This window comes from Falco cherrug, chromosome 2, assembly GCF_023634085.1.
Source record: "Falco cherrug isolate bFalChe1 chromosome 2, bFalChe1.pri, whole genome shotgun sequence".
Lineage (NCBI taxonomy): Eukaryota > Metazoa > Chordata > Aves > Falconiformes > Falconidae > Falco > Falco cherrug.
The window spans coordinates 5,135,175-5,159,288 of record NC_073698.1 but is presented as its reverse complement, the minus strand read 5'-3'; the positions used below and the strand labels follow the sequence as shown (position 1 = coordinate 5,159,288).

The 24,114-nt window shown below is 42.8% G+C and overlaps 1 protein-coding gene across 1 annotated transcript in view; it reads left to right on the top strand.

Annotated features, from left to right (window-relative positions):
• Positions 1-24,114, top strand: part of TENM4 (teneurin transmembrane protein 4) — a 353,678-nt gene that overhangs the window by 225,482 nt on the left and 104,082 nt on the right. Inside the window, 1 exon segment of the mRNA XM_055703071.1 lies at positions 12,994-13,140. Within this exon segment, the coding sequence (XP_055559046.1) occupies positions 12,994-13,140 (147 nt within the window).

Genomic DNA, 24,114 nt, shown 5'->3' with positions numbered 1-24,114 from the left:
GAGAATTCTTCTCCAGTCATTTTGTTTTAATCAGATAAGAAAGATAGGAAAATGTACCTCTATGTTGCTTTCATTATGCCATGATACATATAAATTACACTACATCAAAATTAACCACTAGCAATGCCTGGGAAAATGTCAGCATAGTTATCCATGTGGATTATCAACTTAAGTTATATGTAGACATGACTTTGCTTGAACACCAGGTAAGTTTGCACACACAAAGTCAGACAGGAAATGATGCCTGATCACAATATTTTAATTCCAGCATTAGGGTAATGGTGCAAACTATATCTGTGGCTCAATTCTACTTATCATTTATTTATGCTAATGTCACCCTACCACATTATGGTCTCCACATGCATCCCCTAATGAAAAATATCTAGCTCTTAAAACTTCCTCTGTCTCATTAGACATTACATTCTGCTTTCTCTTCTATGTCCCTAGCAACTTTCATTTCTTTTCATGGGGAAGGGATTAAAAAAAAACCTCTCTCAAATGACTTTAAAATGAAAAGAGAGCAGTCCTGTGTTAATTGGAATCCTGTGTTTCTATAATATTATTTTATATCCTTGTGTTCAAGCACTTTGATTTGGAAAGCAACACATATTCATGAAAGGGTTTTTAAAGAAAAAAAAAAATAGTTCAGCAAAAGACCCCGAATCCAGGGGACAATTTTATGTGAAAGTCATTTATGCAATAAAAAAAAAAAAAAAAAAGAAAAATAAAGCCTGATTCATACCCTCAGTGCCATTTTATTAGTTCTGCTGCAAAACCAAAATGCCACTAGTTCGGTATATGATCTTTCTCCGCACAGCTACACCCACTGTTTTTGAACAAGCTTTTCTCTTTCATAGTAATTAAATTTACCCCATTATTTGTATCATTCCTTACTCGAAGTATAAAAATCCATGTTATCATGGGAAAGGTCAGCACCGCAATGCAGTCAGCATCAAGATTTTACTGGTGCACACTATCATTTTGCGTGGTGCTACCTTCCTATTGCAGTGCTGCCTTGGTTTAGGAATCATTCTTTAAGAGAGTGCTGGAGCAATTCTGTTTCTTTTCACATCCCACCCCCCCCACCCCCCCACTTCCTCATCTTCTTGCATGGTGATTTAGCAACAAATCTGTACATAGTCTCATGCCTCTGAAGCTGTAAACAGTATTTCCTACAGAATATTTCATTGATAAATGTGTAGAATGTAAAGGAGATTTGGCAAAGTCATAAATATCCAAGAAATTTGAATAGCTTTAGAAGGAGTAATAAGCTAGTTGTATTGGCACAGATGAAAGGACATTGACTTGGAATTACATTAAATATGTGGAAAGCATTCCCCTTGTCCTTGTGTAATTTCCCTGCATGGCAACTTGTTCTGTTGACAGTAATTCTGTATTTGTCTATGTCATGGCCCGGTTTGCTTTAGCACTGACAAGCATAAAACCCCATTGCTGAAGTGATGCTTTAACACTATTGCCATGTGTGCAGGTGACATGGTGGAAATGGGTGATACAAGTAAAGGGCACTTCTTCCATTTCCTGTTGAGCATGTTTGAGAGTAAGAAATCTTTTTGTTTTGTAGGTCATAGGAGGCTCTTTCCTATGGTGTTCAAGGGAACTCTGATCCCAGTGGATTAATTTTGTTTGCTCATACAAAGAGTCATGTTACCAAATATACTAGCTTGATTGCTTACATTCAGAGATTTCATTAGAGGAACCCCAGTTAATTCCCAACCAGGAAATTGATGCAGAAGCTTGCATTCATCATCCTAATTCAGCAAACTTAGCGCATCCAGGCAAAAGAGTAGAACAGAAAGTTGATTATATAACTGCAGGAATCCTGAAACCCAGCAGAATGATTCAATTGATTTACTCTGATTTCTTAATGGAAAAGAAAAAAAACAGACACGACAACAGCCACAATGCAAGACTCCTGTGATGGGCTCTCCAGCATATTCCAAATTTGCCCCCAGTTAGAAACATTGCAAGAATTCAACTTTCTTCTCTTCTGGCCAAAACCACATCCAGGGAGTACAGTGGGTTTTAGGAGAGTTGAGTTTGAAGGTGAAATAAACCCTCTTACTGTGGGCTCCGAAAGGCCAAAATACGGCTCGGCTCTGTGGTAGGCTACTCTATGGAATTGATTCACAGGTAGCACCACAGAAAACATCCTGGGTTTAATAACAACCTGGCTTCAAATTTGACACAGTTAGTGATACGGCCTGGACAGTGTCCCAGATGCTAGGCTTCCCCCCTCGGAGATGCAAAGGGAGACTTCACTCTGCCCACATGGGCCTTGCTCTGAGATTGTATCTGGTATGTGAATCTCTGCGTATCGTACTTAATAGCACTAAGCCTGAATTCTTTGATTCATATTAGGATTATTTAGAAAAAACAGTGACAGAGAGGGCTTCCCTGTGTGGTGGAGTTGGGATGTTCATCATCCTTGAACAGCCTGGACACAAGACCAGAACCATCACTTGAAGTTCAGTTTCTGCTCCTGAATACTACAGGGTCTCTAGAGTGCTGAGGGACCAGCGGTTAGCTCTCCAAACACACAATGGCCTACCTAGCAGAGTTTTTAAAGCACCTCAGTGCCCAATTCCCATTGATCTCCACAAAAGATACATGCTGATCTGCTTTTCAAAATCTGGTTGTGGCACACACTGGTGACGTATGCAGTAACAAGTGCCAAGACAGACAGGCAGAGAGCCCATCCCACACTGGGTGGCTTTTGTTTCACTTAGCAAAACTCCTATTTTTGAGAAATCTGCCCCTTGAAGTTTACCTTTCATCAGCCTTGTTGCATAAATAATCAGACGTGCTGAATAGCCAGGGTTGTAATCAGTGCCTCTCCATTTCTGCTTGGAGCAGCTGGAATCCTGACAAGGCACATTACAGGTGGATCCTGGTCTCTTTTCCCCAGCTTTCTAACACACCACTTGTGCCATTTAAATCCATAAAGCAGCTCAGCCCATAATAAAATATTGCAACCCAACATAAAATAAGCCCACTGGTGTCTGGTGAAGATTCTTACTACCCCCAGCCCAAGAGGACAGACAGTCAGCTCTCCACAGCTGAGCTGTGTTTAAGCCCCTGCTGCTCTCCCTGCCTGGTTGAGCCGGGTACCTTTGTGTAAGAGAAGGCCACGGTTATAGCAGTCGGTGGAAGATATGTGCCTGCTGCTTTGTTCTGACATGATTTTGCATCGAGTTGAAGGTAATCTGGCCTTAAGTAGTTTGGCAGCGTATTTGACAGTGAATATTAAGCACAGATGAACTTCAAAGGCAGGCTTTTTCCCTGCTGCTGTGGCATAAACTTCTTGTGCCATCGCTGGTTCAGCAACAAACGGCTACTTTCTCCTCCCCTTCCAAATTTGTGTGATCTCAGTTTAACTCCAGTGATTTCACTGAGGATCTGTCCACCTCACCCCATGGGGAAGATAAAGGGAAAAATGATATTTGGAAAACGAAGGCGAGTGTGCTGGGGAAAACGTCCTGCTCAAGGACCCAGCACCTCCCCGTTCCCTTTTCCCTTCCTCCTTTTCTGTGAGCCAAGACAAACGTTCATGTTATCTTTCCCAATGCATTTGAGACAAAACAAACCAAGTTAGCTGAGGCTGGTGAATTTAGGGGGCTTTCAGACTAAAAAATGCTCACATGAGCTCCCCCCATAGCAGGTCTGAAGGCACAGTGGCTTCCAGGAGCAGGGTGATGACGTGGAGCTGAGTGCGGTGCCTTTGGTTGCAGAGGACACCTTAGAAAATCAGTTTTTCTTCTGAACCGCTGCGTAGTTCCTCAGCATGTCCCACATACCCATAGAGTTTCCAAAGGAGTGTCTGTAGATAATAAGATATTTTAATGCCAGAACTATAGCATGGGAATGAAACTGTACAGGCTTAGAGAAGAACAATTCATGCTGCCGTGGAGTATTGCCGTAGAAGGCCCCCAATATTTTTCAAATGCCAAGAAAACATTGACACATAAGTGACATATGGTCAGCGTTGGCAACTGCCTCCACTGCCGTCATCTGCACAGTGACTGATGCCTGAGTTTACAGTTTGGGCTGCTCCGGATGTCAAAATCCAAGAGACACGTTCCCAGGCTTCAGCCGCCGTCCAAGTGGATGGTGATGCTGTGCATCCTGCGTCACTACCACTGCACCAGGGTCATTAGCTAATCTCGTTCCCAGTCCTCATACTGCCCCACACTAGGTTAGTGCTGATCCTCCCAGCCCTCTCCGCTTACTTGCAATAGTGCTTCAGCGGATCCGTTAGATTCACAGGATGGAAAAATAATTCCTGGAAGGGCTGTGACTGCGCAGGTGGGCGGTCTGCGTGAGCGAACCTGAAACAAAAACCTCTTCAAAAGGGCACCAGGACACAACTGAGAGAGAGAATGCAGGGAGCAGACAAGAGAATGAGGGAAGTAACGTTTAAGCAGGTAATGGAAGAGAGAAATGCAAGACTCCCAGCCTCTTATTTATTAATAAAGACCAGCTGCTGTCAGGAAGAGAGTGCCGCCTGCTGCCATGAACACGGGCTCTCCGAGGCAGGACTCCAGGCTTCTGCTTGTGTCTTTGCCACCAGCTTTCTGTTTGACCCCAGAAAATCAATTAGAAGGTGGTTTTCCAGATTAATGTTCCATGGGAATTGGGCACATGACTGCTCCCACGACATCTATAACATTTATTTTTTTGTCTTTAGCCCTCCTTGAAATGAGTGTATTAGTACTTACCTATCTGGTAGAGCTGCCGTGAGGTTAATTTAATATTTGTAAAGTAATTTGATCTGGGGCTAGAGGATGCTGTATAACAGCAATGTATTACCATGAAGAAGATCTAGGGAAAACCCTCTCGCAGTCTGGTAATATCACAGGACTGTGCCTCTGTAAGACAATCAGGTGAGGTGGAGCACTTTCAAAGGACTCTGTTTTTCCTGATGAAAAGCAAAGCAGTCAGTAAAACAGAGGTAGACTTGCAAATGAGCAGAGCATTACAATACTCTGCCATATATATATATATATTTATACATTTATACACCTCTCTCTATATATATAAACACATAAATACATATATATATGTAAAACTTTCCTGGTTCTCTTCCTGATCTTAATGAGCAAAGATGACTGGATGCCTAAACACAGCCTTCTTGAGCTCCTTGACTGAGGAGGGCTGTGCTCCACCCTTCTTCTATTTTTCTCTCCTCATAATCAAGGTTTTTCTTTTCATATCACAGCGAACTCTCCTTTGCCTTTCTAGCACCTGCACAGTCTCATAGTAAGCTGCAACGCACTTATTCAATCCTACCTTAAATGTCCTGTCTTTTATCTCCCAAGCTCACTATCTGGATAAGGTAGTGAAAGGTATGCTCTTCCTTCCTATTTTTCCTATTGTCTTTGTGTTTCTTTTTAAAAAAATGCACCGTGAACATGCTGTGTTGAGGTTGCATCTCTTCCTCATTGTCACCAAAGTGCTCCCTAATGTCTGGAAGGGTGAACTTTCCAGTCATTTAGGTAGGAAACACCTCCGTAAGTGCTGTGACCCTGTGTTAACATCGTATCAGTGTTCCTACCCGTCCCCTTGTCCCTGCCCTCCCCTCTGAATCATCTCTCATCCTCACCCCTCCTACCCAGGTAAGACAAGTCAGGAGGAAAAAAAAATTGTCTGTGAATACAGCAGGAGCCCTGTACAGTGATGTGTTTTAATTAAATGTCTATGATCCATTTTGTAACAAGCAGGTGAGTGCACTTTCTGTGTGGAGTCTTCATGTTTTTGATCCATGATGGCGAAGTCTTACATGGGAGCTTTGAGTAATGATATATGAGTAGTGGGGTTTTTTTCTTGATACAAAAGTGTTATGACCTCAAAGCCTGTGGTTGTATAAATCCTCAAAATCTATTGACGTTATTGTTGTTGCATTAGTGTACCCTACAACAAAATTCAACCCTGTGTTCCTATTTGTAAATGCAAATCAAGTCTGGCACCCAGGTCCTTCTTTAACTAAGAAACAAAGGCATTAAAGTGTTACAGAATATAGATAATCTGCTATTGTAAAAAAAAATCTCAGTTTATTAATCAGAGCAATGAGCTAAATTAATTTACAACATTAAAATCGAAATAGACAGTTCCACAATGCACTTAGCTTTCTAAAAATATTGAAATAGCACAGATCTAGTTAAATACAACAATCTGACAATAAATATGATTGAGTTGGACACACATATCTTTCTACATGGCTGATTTGACACTAACAGCAACACAGTGCTGACACCACGCAGCATCATATGTTTGCTGGTTAAACAAACCAAAAAATCGAGTTGAACAAATCAGTTTCTTCCATAGCATTGCCCTCCTCTTCAGACTGTGAGCAATCAGGAATAGCAGCTGTGAGAGGCTGATGAAGAAGGACAGATATGCCAAAATATTTGTCCCGTGAGCAGTTAAAATGAAGTCTCTGCTGTATAGGGCTCTTGTGGTGTGACAAGAAACACGGTTGCCCTACTGACTTCACTTCTCTGGATGAATTTACGATCTAATGTTTCTCTCTTGTTTCCATTGAGGCTTAAAGACAGATTCAGGTACAATCACAAACAGGGAAAAACTCTGAACAGACAAACAAATATTAACGATAAGGAAATGTCCACACTTTAAGTAAGACTTTTCAGCATCATGCAGCAACTGGGAGCTGTCCTTGGAACACTGTTTATAGATCAGTGATTTGTCCAGTGGTAGTTAGTTTTCTGTCATTGCTTAGCATCCGTAAAACATGCTTGACTTTATTTAAATTAGGAGAAAAAAAAAATATTCTCCTTCTTAGATCAAAGAAAGAGGGTCACTTTTTGTGCCCTTATGAAATAATAGCGGTGGCATGTTTAGAAGATGATAATGGGCCATCACTAGGGCGTGTCATCAGAACTTCCTATTAATGTTCCACATCGCAGTGTTTTGCATTTCAAAACCCCCAGGCTCCTCCTTTTCATCTCAGCATATACTGGAGAAAGTTGGGTCAAAAGGTAGCAGATAAGCACCAAGGGGATAGAAAAGAAGAGAAATCAACCTGCAGAGCCTTGGTCCAGGGACCTTCAGTACTGACTTGCCCATTCAGTGGCCCAATTTTTATTTTTTTTTTTTTTTTAACTAAGCCTTCCATAGCTGTCATTTTTCCTCTGGATAGATTTTTGACTTACCTTTATGCCCAAGAATAAACACACATTGTATTTAGTGAGTATTTCAGTGGGAATGGGAAACAGGTTAAAGAACATACTAAGAATAAAAGATTGTCTCTTACCATGCATGGCCTCTTTTGGAAAGATTAGCAATAGCTGAAACATTAGAAGTACATACTCTTTACTTGGCTAACTGCATGGTGTGCATTTTTCAGAACTAAATTACTCATGCCCTTTTGGCTTTCTTAATTATTAACATCTTTCTGGTTGAAATCCCTTCCCAGTAATCCTGTGTTGTCAAGGGTGAGCCCGATTTACTGCTGAATCTTTCCCACAGCTTTACAACAAACCAGGAAGTCAGAGAAGATGCAGAAATGTTTCTAAAGTGGAGGGCAAGTTTCAGTAGCAAACATCAGCATGGTTAAACCAGGGAGCTCTAACCTGGATTGGAGTCTTCTAAACTAAAGCCTAATTGACACTGGTAATTCTTAAAATGAAAAGAGGTGCCTGTTATTAAAGAGAGCTCCTCCATCCAGGGTGCCATTGGAGCTGATGGCACATCAACGTAATTAATTTCTATTGTTGGTTATCAATTCTTGTTCTTAAATAATGACATTAACAGTGTAGCGAGGCATCTAAACAGCTAGTCTGAAATGTAAAGATGCTGAACAACATTTGAGTTCAGGGGTGGCTGCAAGGTGACTTCTTTGGCCTGCTCCTGAAGTCTGGGAAGCAGTGAGAACCCAAGGTCCAACCACAGCCGATTCTTAAATTTGTACGGTTATAAGCAATGGGAGCTCTGGAAGGAACTTTGAAATCTTTGTTTTATGGAATGCATCTGATTAATGGTTTCAAGATTCCCACCATTACAAAACAGTGGTAGTTGAAGAGTTGAGTTAGTGTGTTTCAGGACACTTTACCAGGTTTCTCATAATTTGCAGGGATCAGCTGGTGCTTTGCTTCTCCCCTTCAGCCCTACAGAACTTCTGCAGATCACTTACCAATCGTTGTTCTCTCAAGCTCCAGGTGTTTGCATCCTCACATTGCATTCAACCATGTCCTGCTCCATTCAGAGCTCAGCCACTGCCTACTGGGGCTTTCTGGAACATCCGTCAGTGCTGTCCTACTGACAATGGAGGAAAGATAATAGCCTTATCTTTTAAGTCCCAATTTCAAGTGGCAATGAGGCTTGGCCTGAAGAAAAATCCCATTGAACATTGTTTATAATTGGACTAATTAGAGAAGGCCTTAACTGTACAGATCATTAAGAGGAGATTATTTTACCAACAATCTTAAAATGGCATGACAATTTCTTACTCTGGTGACAGTCTCCATCGATACTCTTTTCTTGTCTAGTTCAAGGTCAGTCCACTTTTTATATCGCTTCTCTGGTCTGTACTATCTCTTGGATGGCAGACCTGGCGTCTTTGTGAATGTCCTGCAGTACTGTCATCTTCCGGCAGTGCCTTCATGTGCTGTTGGAAACTCACACAAAGGGTTCCTCCCCTGCCCCACCTCAAAAAGCCCTATTCATATATGTAATTCTCTTAGTCTCCCAAATACAATTAACAAACACAAACAAGAATAACGGATCATTAGCGACTAGCTATGAGAAATCAGAGCTGCAGGATTGTGGTGGTGTGAATCTGTGAGGATTAAGCCATCACGCTGTGCTGATGTTCAGAAGCACTTTGGAGACAAGACGATCTTTTTGCTTTATTCCCCAGCATGGTGGAAAGGAGAGGATAAAGCTGATTTGTATCATTGTTCCGTCCAGTGCTTTGTAGTGCACTGATTGTGGAATGGGCAACACTGTACTGTACCTGTGTGACGTCAGTGATGGTCAAGCTTTGTGCAGAGAACCAGTGTAGAAATGGTAGTACTCATTGTCCATTCTCATAAATATATTGGCCTACAAGTCCATGTTATCTTCTAACTTTCTGAAGGTACAAGTTCTCTGACAGCTGCTGTTTAATTCGGGTGTTTTCTGTTAATGGTTTCTTTTCTCATTATTTCTGAAAACTGTCTGCTCTCCTACCAAACCCGTGAGATAGGACACATACAATTTAATCCTCACAGCACCAATACTTTGCTGTACCTTTAATGTGATGGTTAATATATATGAAAACTTTTATGTTCATGAATCTGTGAAGAGTTTATCTCATTAGGAAGCAGGTCTTTCCGACTCCTTAGAAGAAATTTATCTAGCTAGGAACCACAGATGACCCTTGGTAGGAAGGGGTAAACTTACTTTCTAAACGAAAAATGGCAAGATAGTGGAGTATGAAATTACAGTTAGGAGTTATCCTACTTTAGGTATCTACAGCATAGATGCTTATCTCTCATCTGGTCACCCTGGTTTCTTTTAATAGTCAAGAAGAGGAATTTGTGGAAAGCATACTCTCATGAGATACTCTTTCTCCTGCCTCTCCTCTCCTCTCCTCACTGATGCTCTTTTCCTCTGTCAGCTTTCTGAGATGCTTGTCTTAAGTTTTGCTGGGTACAGATCGCGAAGATTCAGAGGAAATCCTGAAAGTCCATTCAAATACTCTCAAACACATTTCATATAGACAACGAATCGCACACAAAATTCAAAGCCATAGGACTGAAGCAGTCTTCTCAGTTAAGAGTCCAGTCTTCTGCTGTCAAGGGCAAACACATTGTGTAAATCTTTATATAAGTTTACCAAGCTCTATGGATAGATAAGTGAGGTTTCTTAATACTCCTAATGGGAGGCTACTCCAAAACTTTATTCCTTTGATCCTGGCAAATAATTTTTTTTTTTCCTTTTTAATTTCCAGCCAGAATTTATTCATGCTTGGCTTATGCCCATTTGTTCTTATGCCAGCATTATTCTCTTTAGCTTAAATAGCTGCTTTCTCTTCTCATTGTTTGTCTTTTTCATGAAATTGTGGGAAGCAATCATAGTCTTTTCAGCCTTTGCTGTGCTAGACAAATCAAGCTTTTCTCATTTCCTCAGATGCATAAGGTGCTTCATTCAAATTATATCAGCTATTTTCTGCCACTCCAAATTCCTGCTTTCCTAGTCCTGGAAGAGTAGAGCACATGCAGTTCCATTGGAGCTCCTAATTTCTGCATTTACATTAGTTTTTCCTTATATTTGTTGGACACTTCTCACATGAGACATTTGAAGATCATTTGTTTTTATCAGTCTCAGAGCAAGTGATCAATCACTACAGTATCTTTTCTATCTAATAATGTTAGATCTTTGCTTTTGGTATCTTTGTTCCAAAGATTATGAAATGCAAAATATAATTAAAACAACAACAATAAAATGGAATCCCTTTTTTTCCTCTGAATTTTCAATATGCGGAAACCTCATAAGCCTAGCTTAAACTGTTTCTGGGATTTGGATCTGCGTCCTGGCTTGGAACCAAACCAAGGAGACTTTTGGTCTTTATGTCTCAGCAAAAAACTTCTAAAACCTATCTTCTTCCCATTGCAGAAAATAAGAGTCTGCTCCAGAAAATAAACACTGCTTGTTGGTTTAAAAATCTAGCAGTTCCCAAGCCACCTTCTCTCATCCTTCTGTAGTGGTGTCTTCAATTTCTCATCACCCAACTCCTGGTTCTCACTGCTCTTCTGTAGACGTCCACACCACAGCACCTTTGCAGGGAATTTCCTGCACAGCCTCTGCAACTGCAGGATAGAAATGAAGTTTTTAGGATGGTTATAAAGAGTCTAAGCAGTAAAAACATGAGGTGTGATCAATGGTGATGGACCAGCCAAGCTCTAACGGAGCCCTGCAGAATACACATAAAGTGAGAATTCTTGAGAGGTTTTTCATCTAGACAAATATAGGCAGATTTATAAGGAGGGGAAAAAAGTCCTGTCTACCACCAGGATAGCTCCATCCAAACTGAATTTATCTACTCCTGGGTGGGATTACCTACCTAGCTAACTAATTTTAGCAGGTTATTTTAACAAGTAATGCACTTCTTCCTCTCTCATTCTCCAAAACACTTGAATGCTTTCGGCTTGTACTGAAAGTATGTAAAGGCAACAAACACATAAATTCACTCTAGCATAAGAAAATACCAGGTTAGATGGTTAAAGGTTTGATACTACTGTAAGTAACTGAAGTCAGGGTATTAAGATGAAGAATTTCAAGCAGTCTTGCCTATAAATAGCTCCTCTGTAGTATATAAATATTAATATAGTGTATAAATACCAAAATACACACACACACACACAAGCATGCTCACACATACGCACACATGTTATATGCCCCTCCCAGCTGCAGAATACACATTTTAAAAGACTAAAATTCAACAAATATCTTTGTAAATGAAAAAAAATAATATTTCAGAAACTTTTAAAGGAGTTTTCCTTACCACCTTTGTTTCTTTTTCCATTTGGTCCCTATAAATCTGTCACTTGTTAGAAAAATAATCCTAGAAAAATTCAGTTCACCATGAAACAACTCTTGGAGTGAAAAAGTGTTTCAGGATGACCTTTCCCTAGCGCAGGACACTCGATGACGCGCGGTGCTCTGCATGCCGTCTCAGCACTTCCCTGGACAGCAGTAGTGCGTCATGCGGCCAGCCAGATGTTGCAGTGATGCACACCTCTTTGCCATCGCGTTGTAACACTTCAGGCCAGGCAGGATCAGTCCGTCTCATTTGCTCAGTTTCACAAACAAACCTGGCTTGCAAAGCGGCGGGCCTAAAGAAACTCAAAATTCATGGCAGGATTGCCCAACAGATGTATAAATAGAGAGGGCCTTAAAACAGGGCTCAGGAAGACTGAACTGTGTTCCTGGTATAATCAGTCCTGCTGAGTGACCTTGACAGTCACTTCAGTCCCTTGTACTTCAGTTTCATAAGCTGTAAAATGTCTCTTACATTTCTGATGGCTTTTTGGTAAAGATTTTTGAGCTGTGCAGGTAGAAAAAAAACCAACAAACAGAACTGTATAAGTGAAGCAGCCTCCCTTACACCGCTGCTTACTGTGGGAATTGCTCTTCTATTTTTCTGGGGGGAAAGGACCGAAATCTCAGCAGGAGGTCATCAGATGAGAAAATCAAACCTCAGTGAGCAGACTGGGAGCTTGGTGTTCATCCCCCCGTAAGTTTTATCACCTGTAAAAGAAAACGCCTGCCTCTGTGCCGGGCTCACTGTAGTCACTGGGGAGAAACGGGTGTTTCCAAAGCTTCAGCTCATCAATGTGGGCATCTAACAAACACGTAATGGGAGACTTGTGCCACGGGACAGTCTGTTTCTCTGCTGACTACAGAGAGATTTGAAGGTATCTCTGTTATAGATTGATTATAATGGGATGAGATGAATGCCGCCCAAAATGACTACAGTAGGGAAACTGGGGGGGTTCCAAATATTTTCTGCCTTCCTTTTCCAGCTGGCTTTGATTTCTTACCAGTTGGAGATCTCAGTACTGCTGAAAGCCAGCTGCTTTATCCCAGTGGGCGCTGGGAACTTTAACCCTGCATGCAATTTAGGTAACCCCAAATATTGGTCTTACATAGCAAATCCTTGGAGAGCATGGTGGGGTTTACAACCAATGAAGCAGGAAAATCTCATTGCCTCCCTGAAGCTCACCATTCCCTCGGTCCAATTAGTGAGGCCGTACGTTGAGGACTTCCTGGGAGAGCCAGGAACAGCAGCCCATTTAGTTGGTCACCACCATTCTGATACCAAACTGGGACAGTTCACTCCAGGTGGGAAGACACCAAGTGGGAATGGAGAAATAAACAGAAGGCAAAGAGAAAAAGCTATTTAATTAGCCCCTTTCCAGGCTGTTTTGCTTTATCTTTCCAATGCATGTGAATGTGTGGCTGTTTGCCTTGCAGAGGGATGCCCTGGTTTGTGTAACGGCAATGGCAGATGCACCCTGGACATGAACGGCTGGCACTGTGTCTGCCAGCTGGGCTGGAGAGGAGCGGGCTGCGATACTTCCATGGAGACAGCATGCGGTGATGGGAAAGACAACGATGGAGGTAGGACATGAGCACATGTGATATGTCAGGCTTCACAGAGCCTATAAACCTTGCACAGTGAACAGTCAGCTGGGCTTGATTCTGCAGGGCAGATTGTTTTTTGACAGCTGGTGGAGACAGGGAATTCTGCCAAGCTGACTCAGCCAGAGTGGATTTGAACTCAGATGAAATGGATTTGGACTTGGGGTGCCAGGGCTGAAGAGGGACATTTGTTTATACTCAAATCAAGTCCATATACTAGAGAGCAGGCAGAGGCTGTGCACTCGTCCTATCACTCCACCCCAGCCGAGTGGCTCAGCAGTGACACGATGGGACCACCTCAGATAGCAAACGTCCCTGACTGTTCGAACTTTGGCCTCACTGCCTGAGGTTTTCATCGAGGCTCTCTGGTAGGTCACTACTGACTTGGGATGGATGTATTGCAGAAACTTAGAGGCTTCAGTGACTGATCCTCATGCCCACAAGCCATCCAATCTCTCTCAAGCCATGTTTTATTGATTACAGTTCCATATGTAATGATGTCAGGCATGTGAATAATAGCTCTGCGTAATGCAAACTTAATATTCAGAGTTATCTCATTACAAAGGAAACCCTGGTGCAGTGTGAAGGTTTGAATTAGAGGGCAGGAGATGAGATATTAAATTTAAGGCATAAGGGAGACTGCATAATTTGTTTTGTTGTCACTCAGCAAAAGGCTTTGTAAACCACAAGTCTGGGCCAGGACCCAGACTGTGAAGTGGAGACTGCATTTTGCAAGCCTCTGTTTTATCATATTCACAAGAACAGTATAGTTTAAAAAAAAATAAAAATAGCCAAGCCAAGACTGTGATTATCTGCTTCACAGCAACTGGGATTCTGATTGAATATTTAAAATATTGCTGCACATCTGGCATGGCAAATGAACCAAATTATCCCTTTAGAAAAGACTGAAAAATTTGGAGAACCATACAAAGAGTACACACTATAAAACAAAGGTCGCTTTTTGCCTGACACGAAACTGAGTATCACTGTATTCGTCTTTCCTATTTATAGCTGACACAGGGCAGCAATAAATTTCATCGCATCAGATGTGTAAAAATATGACAAATAGAGCCAAGGATAATCCCAGTTTCCATGGAGAAAAATAACAAACAAACAAACACAAAATAAAAAAGGGTGAAGTTTTTGGAAAGAGAGGGAGGGAAAAGGAGTAACCCAGCCTAACACACAATGTAGACCACAAGTGTATAACATCAAAATAGAGCATGACCAGACTGAACATCTCCTCGTAGCTCCTGGCTGAAGATTCTAACCTTGTAGCTGGTTTACCCTCACCTTGAATTGATCCGTTTGCTGCCTCGCTAGCCTGCAGGACAGCAGATGTGGACGGGAAAGACAAAAGGCATCGTCTTGTTTACAAGTTAGCGCACATCAGCTGCTAACTTGCATTTGGTGAACTTGTGTGGAGCAGTGGTGTACACAGCTAGAGCAGAGCAACTGATAGGTTGGAACACGTTGCTTTGTGACAGCTTATCCATGTGTCAGAGCCCACAGATGAGTGTTAACTTTACTCTTGGTGCATTAAAAGAAAAAAATACATGTACATGTTGTACATTACAGTTTACAGATAATCCATCATACGCTATGCTATTCCTTTGATTTCCCTACATTACTGCTAAGGACTCTCCTCAGCTGGAAAGTGGAACAGGGGAATACATTTACCTTCTTGACTTGATTTTTATACATTTTTAGGGATCATTTTTTATTTGTGGGTTCAAATCTAGAATTTCAACCCACAAGATTTAGGGGCACCAGCAGTGGTGAAGTATTTCTGCTTTGAAGCCTGAGTTCCTTGTTTAGCACAAGGATTCAAATGTAGTTACACGGACTTGTGAAGAAAGGCTGATTCTGGACCTGTTTCCTAGTTTTTATGCTGATTTTTATAGCAAGGCAGATGGAGACATTTGTAGAACATCTAATAGAACAATTTAGGTTGCAAGGGACCTCCAACAGTTACCTAGTTCAACCCCCTGCTCAAAGCAGTTTTAATTACATCAGGGTGCTCAAGGCTGCATCTACTCAACTCTTGAACACCTCCAAGGATGGAGATTTCACCTCTCTGGGGAACCTGCTCCAGTATATGACCATCCTTATCGTAAACATTTTTTTCTCCTAATATCTAATCATAATTTTCTGTGTTCCAACTTAATGACTGTTGCCTTTTGTCCAGGACCATCTGAGACATCCTAGAGTACCCCAGATGGCTTCTGGCTTTCCCTTCACAATAACTGGGATCTCTAGTAGAGCATTGACATAGATATAGATAAAGAGATAGAGACATAGACATAGACATAGACATAGACGTAGGCATAGACATAGACATAGGCATAGACATAGAGAGAGAGATAGATATAATCTTGTGTGTGACATCTGCCCTTGGATTTCTCAGATATCCAAAGGCAACTCAAATAACACTAGGCACCTGTGTTTAGAAGCAGAATTGAGCCCATGTTTGATGCAGCCACTTTGTCACCACAAACATTATACCCTGGGAAACTGCTGTGCTTCAAAGAGCGCTGAAGAGATGCCTCTTAAAAGAGCGTGTAGTATGTGTAAGAACATTATAGCTTCTTCCTCTTTTGGAATCCTGTCAAGATTCTCTGGAGTGATGCATGCTGGAGAAAGGTGGTTTATTTTGGTTCACCGTAAAGGGTTTCAGGGCTGTTGCGGAATTTGTCTTTATGTGCACATGAGCGTAGGCAATGGAGATGGCAGTCCTTTCATGAAGCTTTACAAGTCAAACATCTGAGCTAGTCACTGCGGGTACCATCAATGGAGAGAAATAGATTTAGGGCATCATCTCTCTGAGCTATTTCAGATATCACCTCGTAGGGGCCCACATTTGGTCGGTGACCGCTGCCCTTCGAGTCATTTTCTGCTCAGAGCAACATCACTTGAAGCTCAGACACCACCGTGGGGCCATTCACACTTGGGGAAGGGTTCTGTCTGCCTGAGCTGGTTGGAAGCTGGTTCCCTAGCTGTGGTATGGAGTGTCTGCTAATCAACATCCCTGCAGCCGGAAATCCCTCAGGATAATGGGAGCTGAAGTCAGAATCTTTGATTAGATCCCAGCCTACTCATACCCTGAGGGAGACGGGTACCAAATTACAGGGTGTGTTGGACTCTAAAATCTGAAGGCTGTTCCTGTAAACAATAACAAGCTAAGCAGAAGTCACCCAAAGAGAGGCACGGTGAAATGTAATCTCTGCTCGGGTGTCTCGGAGAGCAGTCCCCTCTCTGCGCACGAATGTCATTTGTCAGAGCCGGCACTTAGGTTTCACAGCCAGGTCCCCTTTATTTACACTTTTAAAACACAAAGCCCATCAACTTGAAAGGAGTTGTGGCAAGTAACTGAGAGCAGGTGATCATCCACTATCAGTCACAGAACAACAGTGCAGTGGCACAGCTTGAACAGGCTGGGTAAAAGGCTAGGATTTTACACATTTGACCTAAGAGGCTGACTGTATTACAACAAATGGGAGGTGTTTTCTTAAAAAAAAGCTGAGAAAAGCGGTTCTTGCCTCTCTTTGGCAGAAAATAACCTCTCTAATTCATGGCTGCAAAAACTCAGTACCTGAGAGTAGTCCTGTCTCACCCCACGCTGAGTGCTCTGTCATGTGCTTGAAGAATAAGAAGTTTGAAGGTTTAAAAGACCAAGGAAATTATCTTCTGTGACAAGTCCTAGAAGTGGAGTTAATGACATTTGACAAAGCCTTGAGAAGAGGCTGATATTCTACAGGCTAAATGTGGGCTTCACTGCATTTGTAGACTCCTCTGTTAGTTCCTCTGAGCAGAGTGTACAGGAAAAGTGGAGAGGGAGAGGATATTCTTCACAGTCTCACAGATATGCTATTGGGCAATGATGCTGTGTTAACCACTTTTGCACTAGAGGAGTCATGTAACTGGACAATTCCTTCCACATTGAGAGCCAGAGTTGGCCATTTCCCCATTTCACTGTCTGGATACACCACACTGTCCTGAAACCATGAGAGAATTACAGATATTAAACTAAATCACTTTTTTTTTTTTGTTTGAAAGTTCTGTCTGATCAACACAATAACTTCACTTGAGGGCTTTTTTTATTGTTTTAGGCTTTTCCAGAGAAGCCAAGTAAGGTAAAGTTTTCTGGTTCTCTGGGAAGTAAAACTGACCTCATTTTTCATTTGCTTTGAGCAATTCCAGTTGCAAAACAGCTGCTGAACTGTGCCCAAAGTGAATCTACTTTACCTGTGAAAGGCAAAAGTCTTTCTCAGGTGAAAAACACATCTGGAATATAAGTGTTCCTAGTATTATCTAACCCTTCATATTCATTAGAGGTTGATGTTCAGTTGTCCGCTGTTCTCTGCTGCCTCTTCCCAATGTAAGCACTTCCAAAGGCTGTATTAGTGATTACTGCAGGGTAGTTTAAATAGGTAGACAGGCAGATGGATGGACAGATAGATAATCTTCCCAGTCAAATAACATTGGCCTGTCCCAGCGTATATTGCACATCATTACACAGAAGTACAGCAACTTCATTTCTCTTACATGTCACCTGGTCAATGATCTTCCTTTGGGAGTGAAAAAAATAAACCTTCCTGTTCTCTTTTCCTGCAAGAGCTGTAGTAGCAAAACCTCTGCCCCTCAGTTTGTGTGACAGCTACGTGCAGTTCATTTAGCCTAGCGTGAGCACAGGGTTCCAGTGTACACGTTTTGCCTTTGCAAGTTCAGTCTGAGCTCCACCAGATGCTACCCAAGAGCTAGCAGGTAGAGCAATCCTTACGCTTTCCTGCCCTCTGTTATCCTGGGCCAGAACAACTCCCTGTTTTCCAACCCTGGAGCAGCGAGCAGGTCAGAGCCACCAAGCCACCACACATGGGATTTTTCCCTTTCCTTGTAGCCCTGAGTATTAGTTATTGCTGCCACTAGAAACCAGCTCTCACTTCAGGGACAATGTCATTTAGGAATGGGTTTTCTGAGGCAAATCAGTGCTGTTTGTTTAACTGTACCATAGCCCGTTGGTGCAACTCCACAGAGTAATGCGTCGTGTCTTGCTTGCCCATCCAAGGATCAGGTAGTGCTCATAGTAAGGTGGAGACGTGCATAATGCTTTGGGACAGCAGCATTTCAAATGCTTTGGCAAGAGAAATTTTGGCACTGCACACTGGCCTTCTTAACACCCATGTGTCCACCATCTGTTCACCACATGCCAAATCATGTGTTAGAGAGCTGGCAGGGGTCTGCATTGCTCTTTGCCAGTACACAGAGTTACACCTGAAGGTAGCATCAGGGTTCTAAAGGGAATTGTAAAGAATCCAGGAGAACCCCGGAATGCAATCCTTTGTCTTTGCAAATGCATGAGATCTAGACAAGGTGGTGGGGTGCTTTCTGGTATTTTCTTTTTCTTTTTGCACACTGATATGAACCTTTACTTCATGCCTGCAAGGCTTTTATACCACAAGAAGACTGCCTCCTGGGCTTGGTGTGGGAGCTGTCTGCTTCCTTGAAACTGTAAAAAATGATGCATTAATGTGGTAACTACATTTATGAAGGGAAGTGTTGAGATCTGAACGCACCTGGGAAAACAACCATCTTAAATTAGCATTTGCCGTCACAGATAGATCTAGTCAAACAACAGCGTCGTCTTGGAGGAACCACAAAGCACTTCTAAAAAGTTGAAGAAGTCTGCTGTACCTGAAAAGATTGGCTAGCTGGTGTAATTTGTTGTTTTCTTCCTCTGTTTTATGATGACTGCTAATCAACCTTTCCTCTAGCAAGAGAACAGAATGACCGGTTCGCATTTTCAGGTTTCAGGTCTTTGCTGATGCTGTGTTGGACGGTGACACTTGGGTATCACTTGCTGACAGTTGTTAGCACTCGGGCTGTCAGGGGGGATGCAAACCCATGCATTACAGCATCAGGAGGGGGTACAAACCCATGCATTACAGCATCAGGAGGGGGTACAAACCCATGCATTACAGCATCCAGAAGAGGTGTAGGTGGTGCCATTACAGCGGATGATGTGTTGTGAACTGAGGGTCTAGCAGTGGCTGTGGGTTGTCTTGACAGCTTCAGAGAGTTCCTGGTACTTTTGATTTGTCCTTAGTGAAATGCCTTTGATTAACAGATTTAGAAAGAAACCATAAAAGCGTCCTCTGTGTTGAAAGAAACCTACCATTGTCTGCTGAAATGAGGGAAGTTACTCATGGGAAGGAGGCACTGCTGGTATATAAGAATTAAGAAAAGGTGACATCTTCAGAAAAGACAGGCTTGGACACGCATTTCATAAAGCACTTCTGCCCCTGAAAAGATGCTTAAACAGTGTTTGGGCCCTAAGCTCAAAGGAGAAATTCAGGAAAGCTCTACTGACCCGCTTTAGCACCTGAGACAAACTCTTGTCTACTCTGTGGGGCAGAAAGTCCCCTTAAAAGCCTTAAGGTTTTGCCACAAGTGTGCTCAGGGTGCACAGAGCACATGGCCACTTTCTCTTGACCAGGATTTGAGAAACCTGCCTATATCCGAGTTACCTGAGACACCTTGCTGAGCTGTGCTGAGGTGATTGCTTGAATTGCCTTGGATCCAGTCCACAGAATATGTTTAGGGTGAACTATTAGCAGTAGCGTAACACTTGAAACACTTGCTAGGAAAGCGAGAGACCTTGGTGACAAAGATATTTCAGCTGCTGAGGCTGTGAACCCATTGTTCCCACAAAAATTTTCTAAGCTGCGAGTCCCTTTTTCTCAGAGGAATCGGTTTTGGAGAGGTGCTTTGGCTCCTGTAGGAAGCAATTTCTGGTGTGGTATTGCAGGCCCATTGATCAGGTTACGCAACATATACTTACGCCCTGTCTGAATGCTGGCTGCTCCTCTGCTCGGAAGGGCCCTCACGTACCTTGCTCAGCTTCATGAATTTCACTGCAAACATCACACGGCTTGATATCTGAGCTGCTTTGCTGCTGTGCAATGACTAAGTGTCCCTTCGTTAAAAGCCTGCCTGGAGAAAGGAAGAAACCCACAAAGCCAGCCGCATCAACTGTATTCTCCAGAGCAACGATGAGCAGGGGGATGCTGTGAACTTGTAGACTCTAAACACGTTATGATAGCTCTGGTTTGTGCCCAGCTAGTGGTGATTATCGTGTGCTTTCTGTCACTTTCTCCTCCTGCTTCCATTCTTTTTCTTTTCAGATGTTTTTTTTTAAACAAGAACGTAGCTCTGGATTAGGATGCACTTTTTGCAGAGCATTTCTGTAATGACTAGCACTGTGGAGCTCCGCTTCTGCACTAGAGACTGAGGATTCCTGTAATTCAAATACATGATCACTATTATGTATGACTATTATTTTGAACTTGCAAACACGTGCTGAGCACAGAGTAAGATGTGAGAGCTATTCCTTTCCCAGGCAGCCAGTAATCTAATTTAGCCAGGATACAACCAGTGAGAAGCTTGTTTAGGCAAAATCAAAACAGAGCATGGGGGTTAGAAAGAGCAAAGAGAACATAAGAGCTAACGCGATCACAGGGGGTTGACAATCACGTTGCTATTCTTCCTTATGTTTGTGTTTTGATTCCCTTTGATTCCTTACAGTGGGGCCAAAAGCTACAACTCTTTTGTTGAATAGGTAAAATTGGTGTCTACAAAGCGCTAGAGTAAAACCTATTTATTCCCCAAATGCACTTGAAGTAAATTGAGTGCTGGTCCTCAACTCAGAGCAGAACACCGTTACTCCTGTAAACCTTCATCAGCACAAACATTCACAAAAACAATAACTTGTGTTTCGTGCAGAAGTACTGAGCCATTCCTTCAGTCTTTGTTTCACCGGAGTTTAGACTAGCTCTGGAAGGGTAAAACCTGATTTGCTCAAAGGTAAGGCTAACACTTTGTTAGCTTTACCTTTGAGCATCTGCATTTTAAACCCTCCCTATTCAAACTCTCCCAGTAATACAGCCAAAAGCACCACAGGACAAGACAGGCTGTCCCCACAAAAAGAGATAATGTTGCCTGGTGAATGGCACAGGAAGGAAAGTGAATAAGACCTGGATGAGGTGAGAGGTGCAATTATTTGTATCAGTGCATGTTATGCTTTCATTGGGAATAGAGATACTCCTGAAAGGCAATGGAGTTTTATTGTTATTTCTCTTTCTAGTTTTGCTTTGCTTAGTACAGTTCCTCACAGAGACTCTTCCCACTGCAGGCAGTGGCAAAAAGTCTCAAGATCTTTAGCAGGAGCAACCCTTGAGTTTGTCTTGTACGCTCTCCCAGATTTACCCTAATGAGGCTCACGTCCTCCCGACTGCCCACGTGCCTGGGTCTCCTGATGTGCATCATCCACAGGATGCTCTCTGCACAGGAGCGGGTCCATCCCTACCCATGGTCTGCCTGTTCCAGCCTGACACTTGACGTGCAGTACCTGACAGAATCAGCTTAAACACACAATAACACCTCTGGCTGAAGGTTGTTTGCATTCTATTGTTGATGTTAGCATGACGGATTTTTGTTGCAGCATCCATAACTCTGTAGAAAAGCTAAGACACCGCCCGTTAAATCAGCCAACACAATTGTGGGGCCAGGAAAACTCACAGCTAATTTGAAATTTTAATAGCTCTTGGCTGATCTTGTTTACTGCAGAAGCAGTCTCTCAAAACCAGCCCTTTGCTTCTGTACAAAACTCTAATCCTTGACACCTTGTTGGCGCTGCACAGTGGTGGGTGAGGGACTTGGAAGCCAGACTGCTTGGGACTTGAGAGAGGAACAAGACTGCTGTGGGATTTGTGAGCACTTTGCAGCCAGCAAGTGCAGCAGCAACCCAAGGAACGCAGTGGTAGTAGCCCCGTTGCAGCTGAAGAGTAATTATTTTGTAGGATAGTAATGGCTGTGAGTGTGACAATTGTTTTTTGTTCTGGGGAGGAATATGTCATGCTTATCTCATCATAGTTTAAAAGTAAGCCAAGAGACCTGCCTCTTCTAATAAGCAGTGGTGTTCCATAGGCACACAGTTTTTCCTGTCAGGCAGTGGCTCGTTGTGTGCTTTAGGATCTCAATCAATTCCTACCAAAGCAGGCTTTCAGGGAAGCTGGAAAGTCTGGACATGAAGGCTTACAGGTGAGGAAGACAGTCACAAAACCCCTTTAGTTACTCGTTGCCTGTCCCATCCTGCATGCTCAGGTGGAAAGGAACATGTCTCGTTTAACCAACCACCCGGCACATGTGGTGCTCACCATACCAACCATGTTTCTCTTCTAACACACCTGGAACAGGTTCAGTTTATTGTTTGGATTTTTGGAGAAGAAAATGATGTTTGGCTTTGGTCCTGCAACTCCTTCTCGGTAAATAGCAGAGATAGTGATCCCTCTGTCCACCTGAAGCTCTGGTGGGCATGTAAAGCAAGACACAGCCCTGAGTCCTCCACAATGACCCCAGTAGTTCCCGATTTTCAAAACTTCTGGTTGGTTTGTATTTTGGTTGGTCGTATTTTTTTGCATGCTATTTAAACACCATAACTGTAGAGGAATTACAGAGGAATGGAGGCAGGTTAATGAACATTGATAATATACAGCTGTGGGCTGGCTTCAGGGGCGGTGGGTTGGCTGATGTGGATGATGTGCAGCTGTGGCTGGTTCCTGCTAAGTAGTTAAATAGCTCATAGGGGTATGGAAGAGGAGCACTGGATGAAGAGAGACACAGAAGAAGCAGAGGGAGGAGGGAGAATGCCCCAGATGTAGATGAGATAAGGAGAGGCCCTGGGAGAAGCAGGGGGCACAGATGAGGAGGGGCTGGCTGGAGAAGGAGCCTGGAGCAGGAAGAACCTGGATGCAGCAGAGTTGAGAAGTGGGTGGACTGGCCTAAGAGGATCAAGAAGCATCCCAGAGAGTAGATGAACTGTTGAAACCTTGTGGAGATTGGTGGCTGTGCTGGGGCAAGGTGTGGGAACTAGTTATTGAAGTTAACCTGGTATGGGGTGGTAAAAGCCTTGTTGCAGCCAGCTAGTTCTGATAGAGCTGTGACATATAAAGGGCCCAATTTTCAGAAAGTGATGGGTCATGAGGAGTGTTTAGAAGCCAGGTAATTCTAGGTCACCTTAAATTTGGTATCCAGGTGACTATTTATAGAAAATAAATGATGATACGGAGTATCTCCTGAAACTCTAGAGTGAAGTCAGCATTCAGATCCAGTGTAGCTGTCCTGGTAGATACAGTGAGAGTGTTTAGAGTTGGTTAATATCAAGCGTTTTCCAGCTGGTATTAAGCAAGTGTCATGCTTGTTAGGCCCAGGTCCTGCTCCAAGAGAGCGCAGATAGTTGAATCCCTTCCTTAGAGCAATGCTCGCATGGAGAACAGGCTGAAAATGCATTGCAGCTACAAGGCTTTAATGAGAACTGTTGTTATTTCATTGGGTTGTGCTGGCACTGCGGAGCCCTTTGGGACTGGAACAGATGTTTTGTGAACAGAAAATAAAGACAGTCTCTGCTCCCAGAGAGTTAAGTCTGAGGTAGTGTTTTGAAGAGCTCAGTGATGGGATTGGTGGGTTTGTGATCTTTAAAATGAGAGACTGTCTTTCTAAGAACAGTTTTCCAGCTCCACCCACAAGATATGAGCTAGATGCAGTAATCCCAAAGTACAGCTCACTGTCTAGTGACATACGGAGTACAGGTTATCTGACCAAAGTGGACTTGGTCCCCTAAAAAGTAGTATTGGCTGAATAAACTGGAGCTGCTTTTGCCTCAGTGGTGGAAAAGGAATGTTTTCTGCTGAGCCCAGTTCTTTCTCCTTTGTGCCTGTCTCTCTCTGTAGGGAATGAGACAGGAGTCACAAGATGAGCTCCACAGGTCCCATCTAGTCTTTCTTACTCTGTGGTTACATGAGTCTTAGTGGAAGATGCAAACTGTTGATCAGATTATTTATCAGATGTGGCAGTGTCTTGCCAATGGCTCCCTCTTCACAAAGGCAGTGATTTGATTCA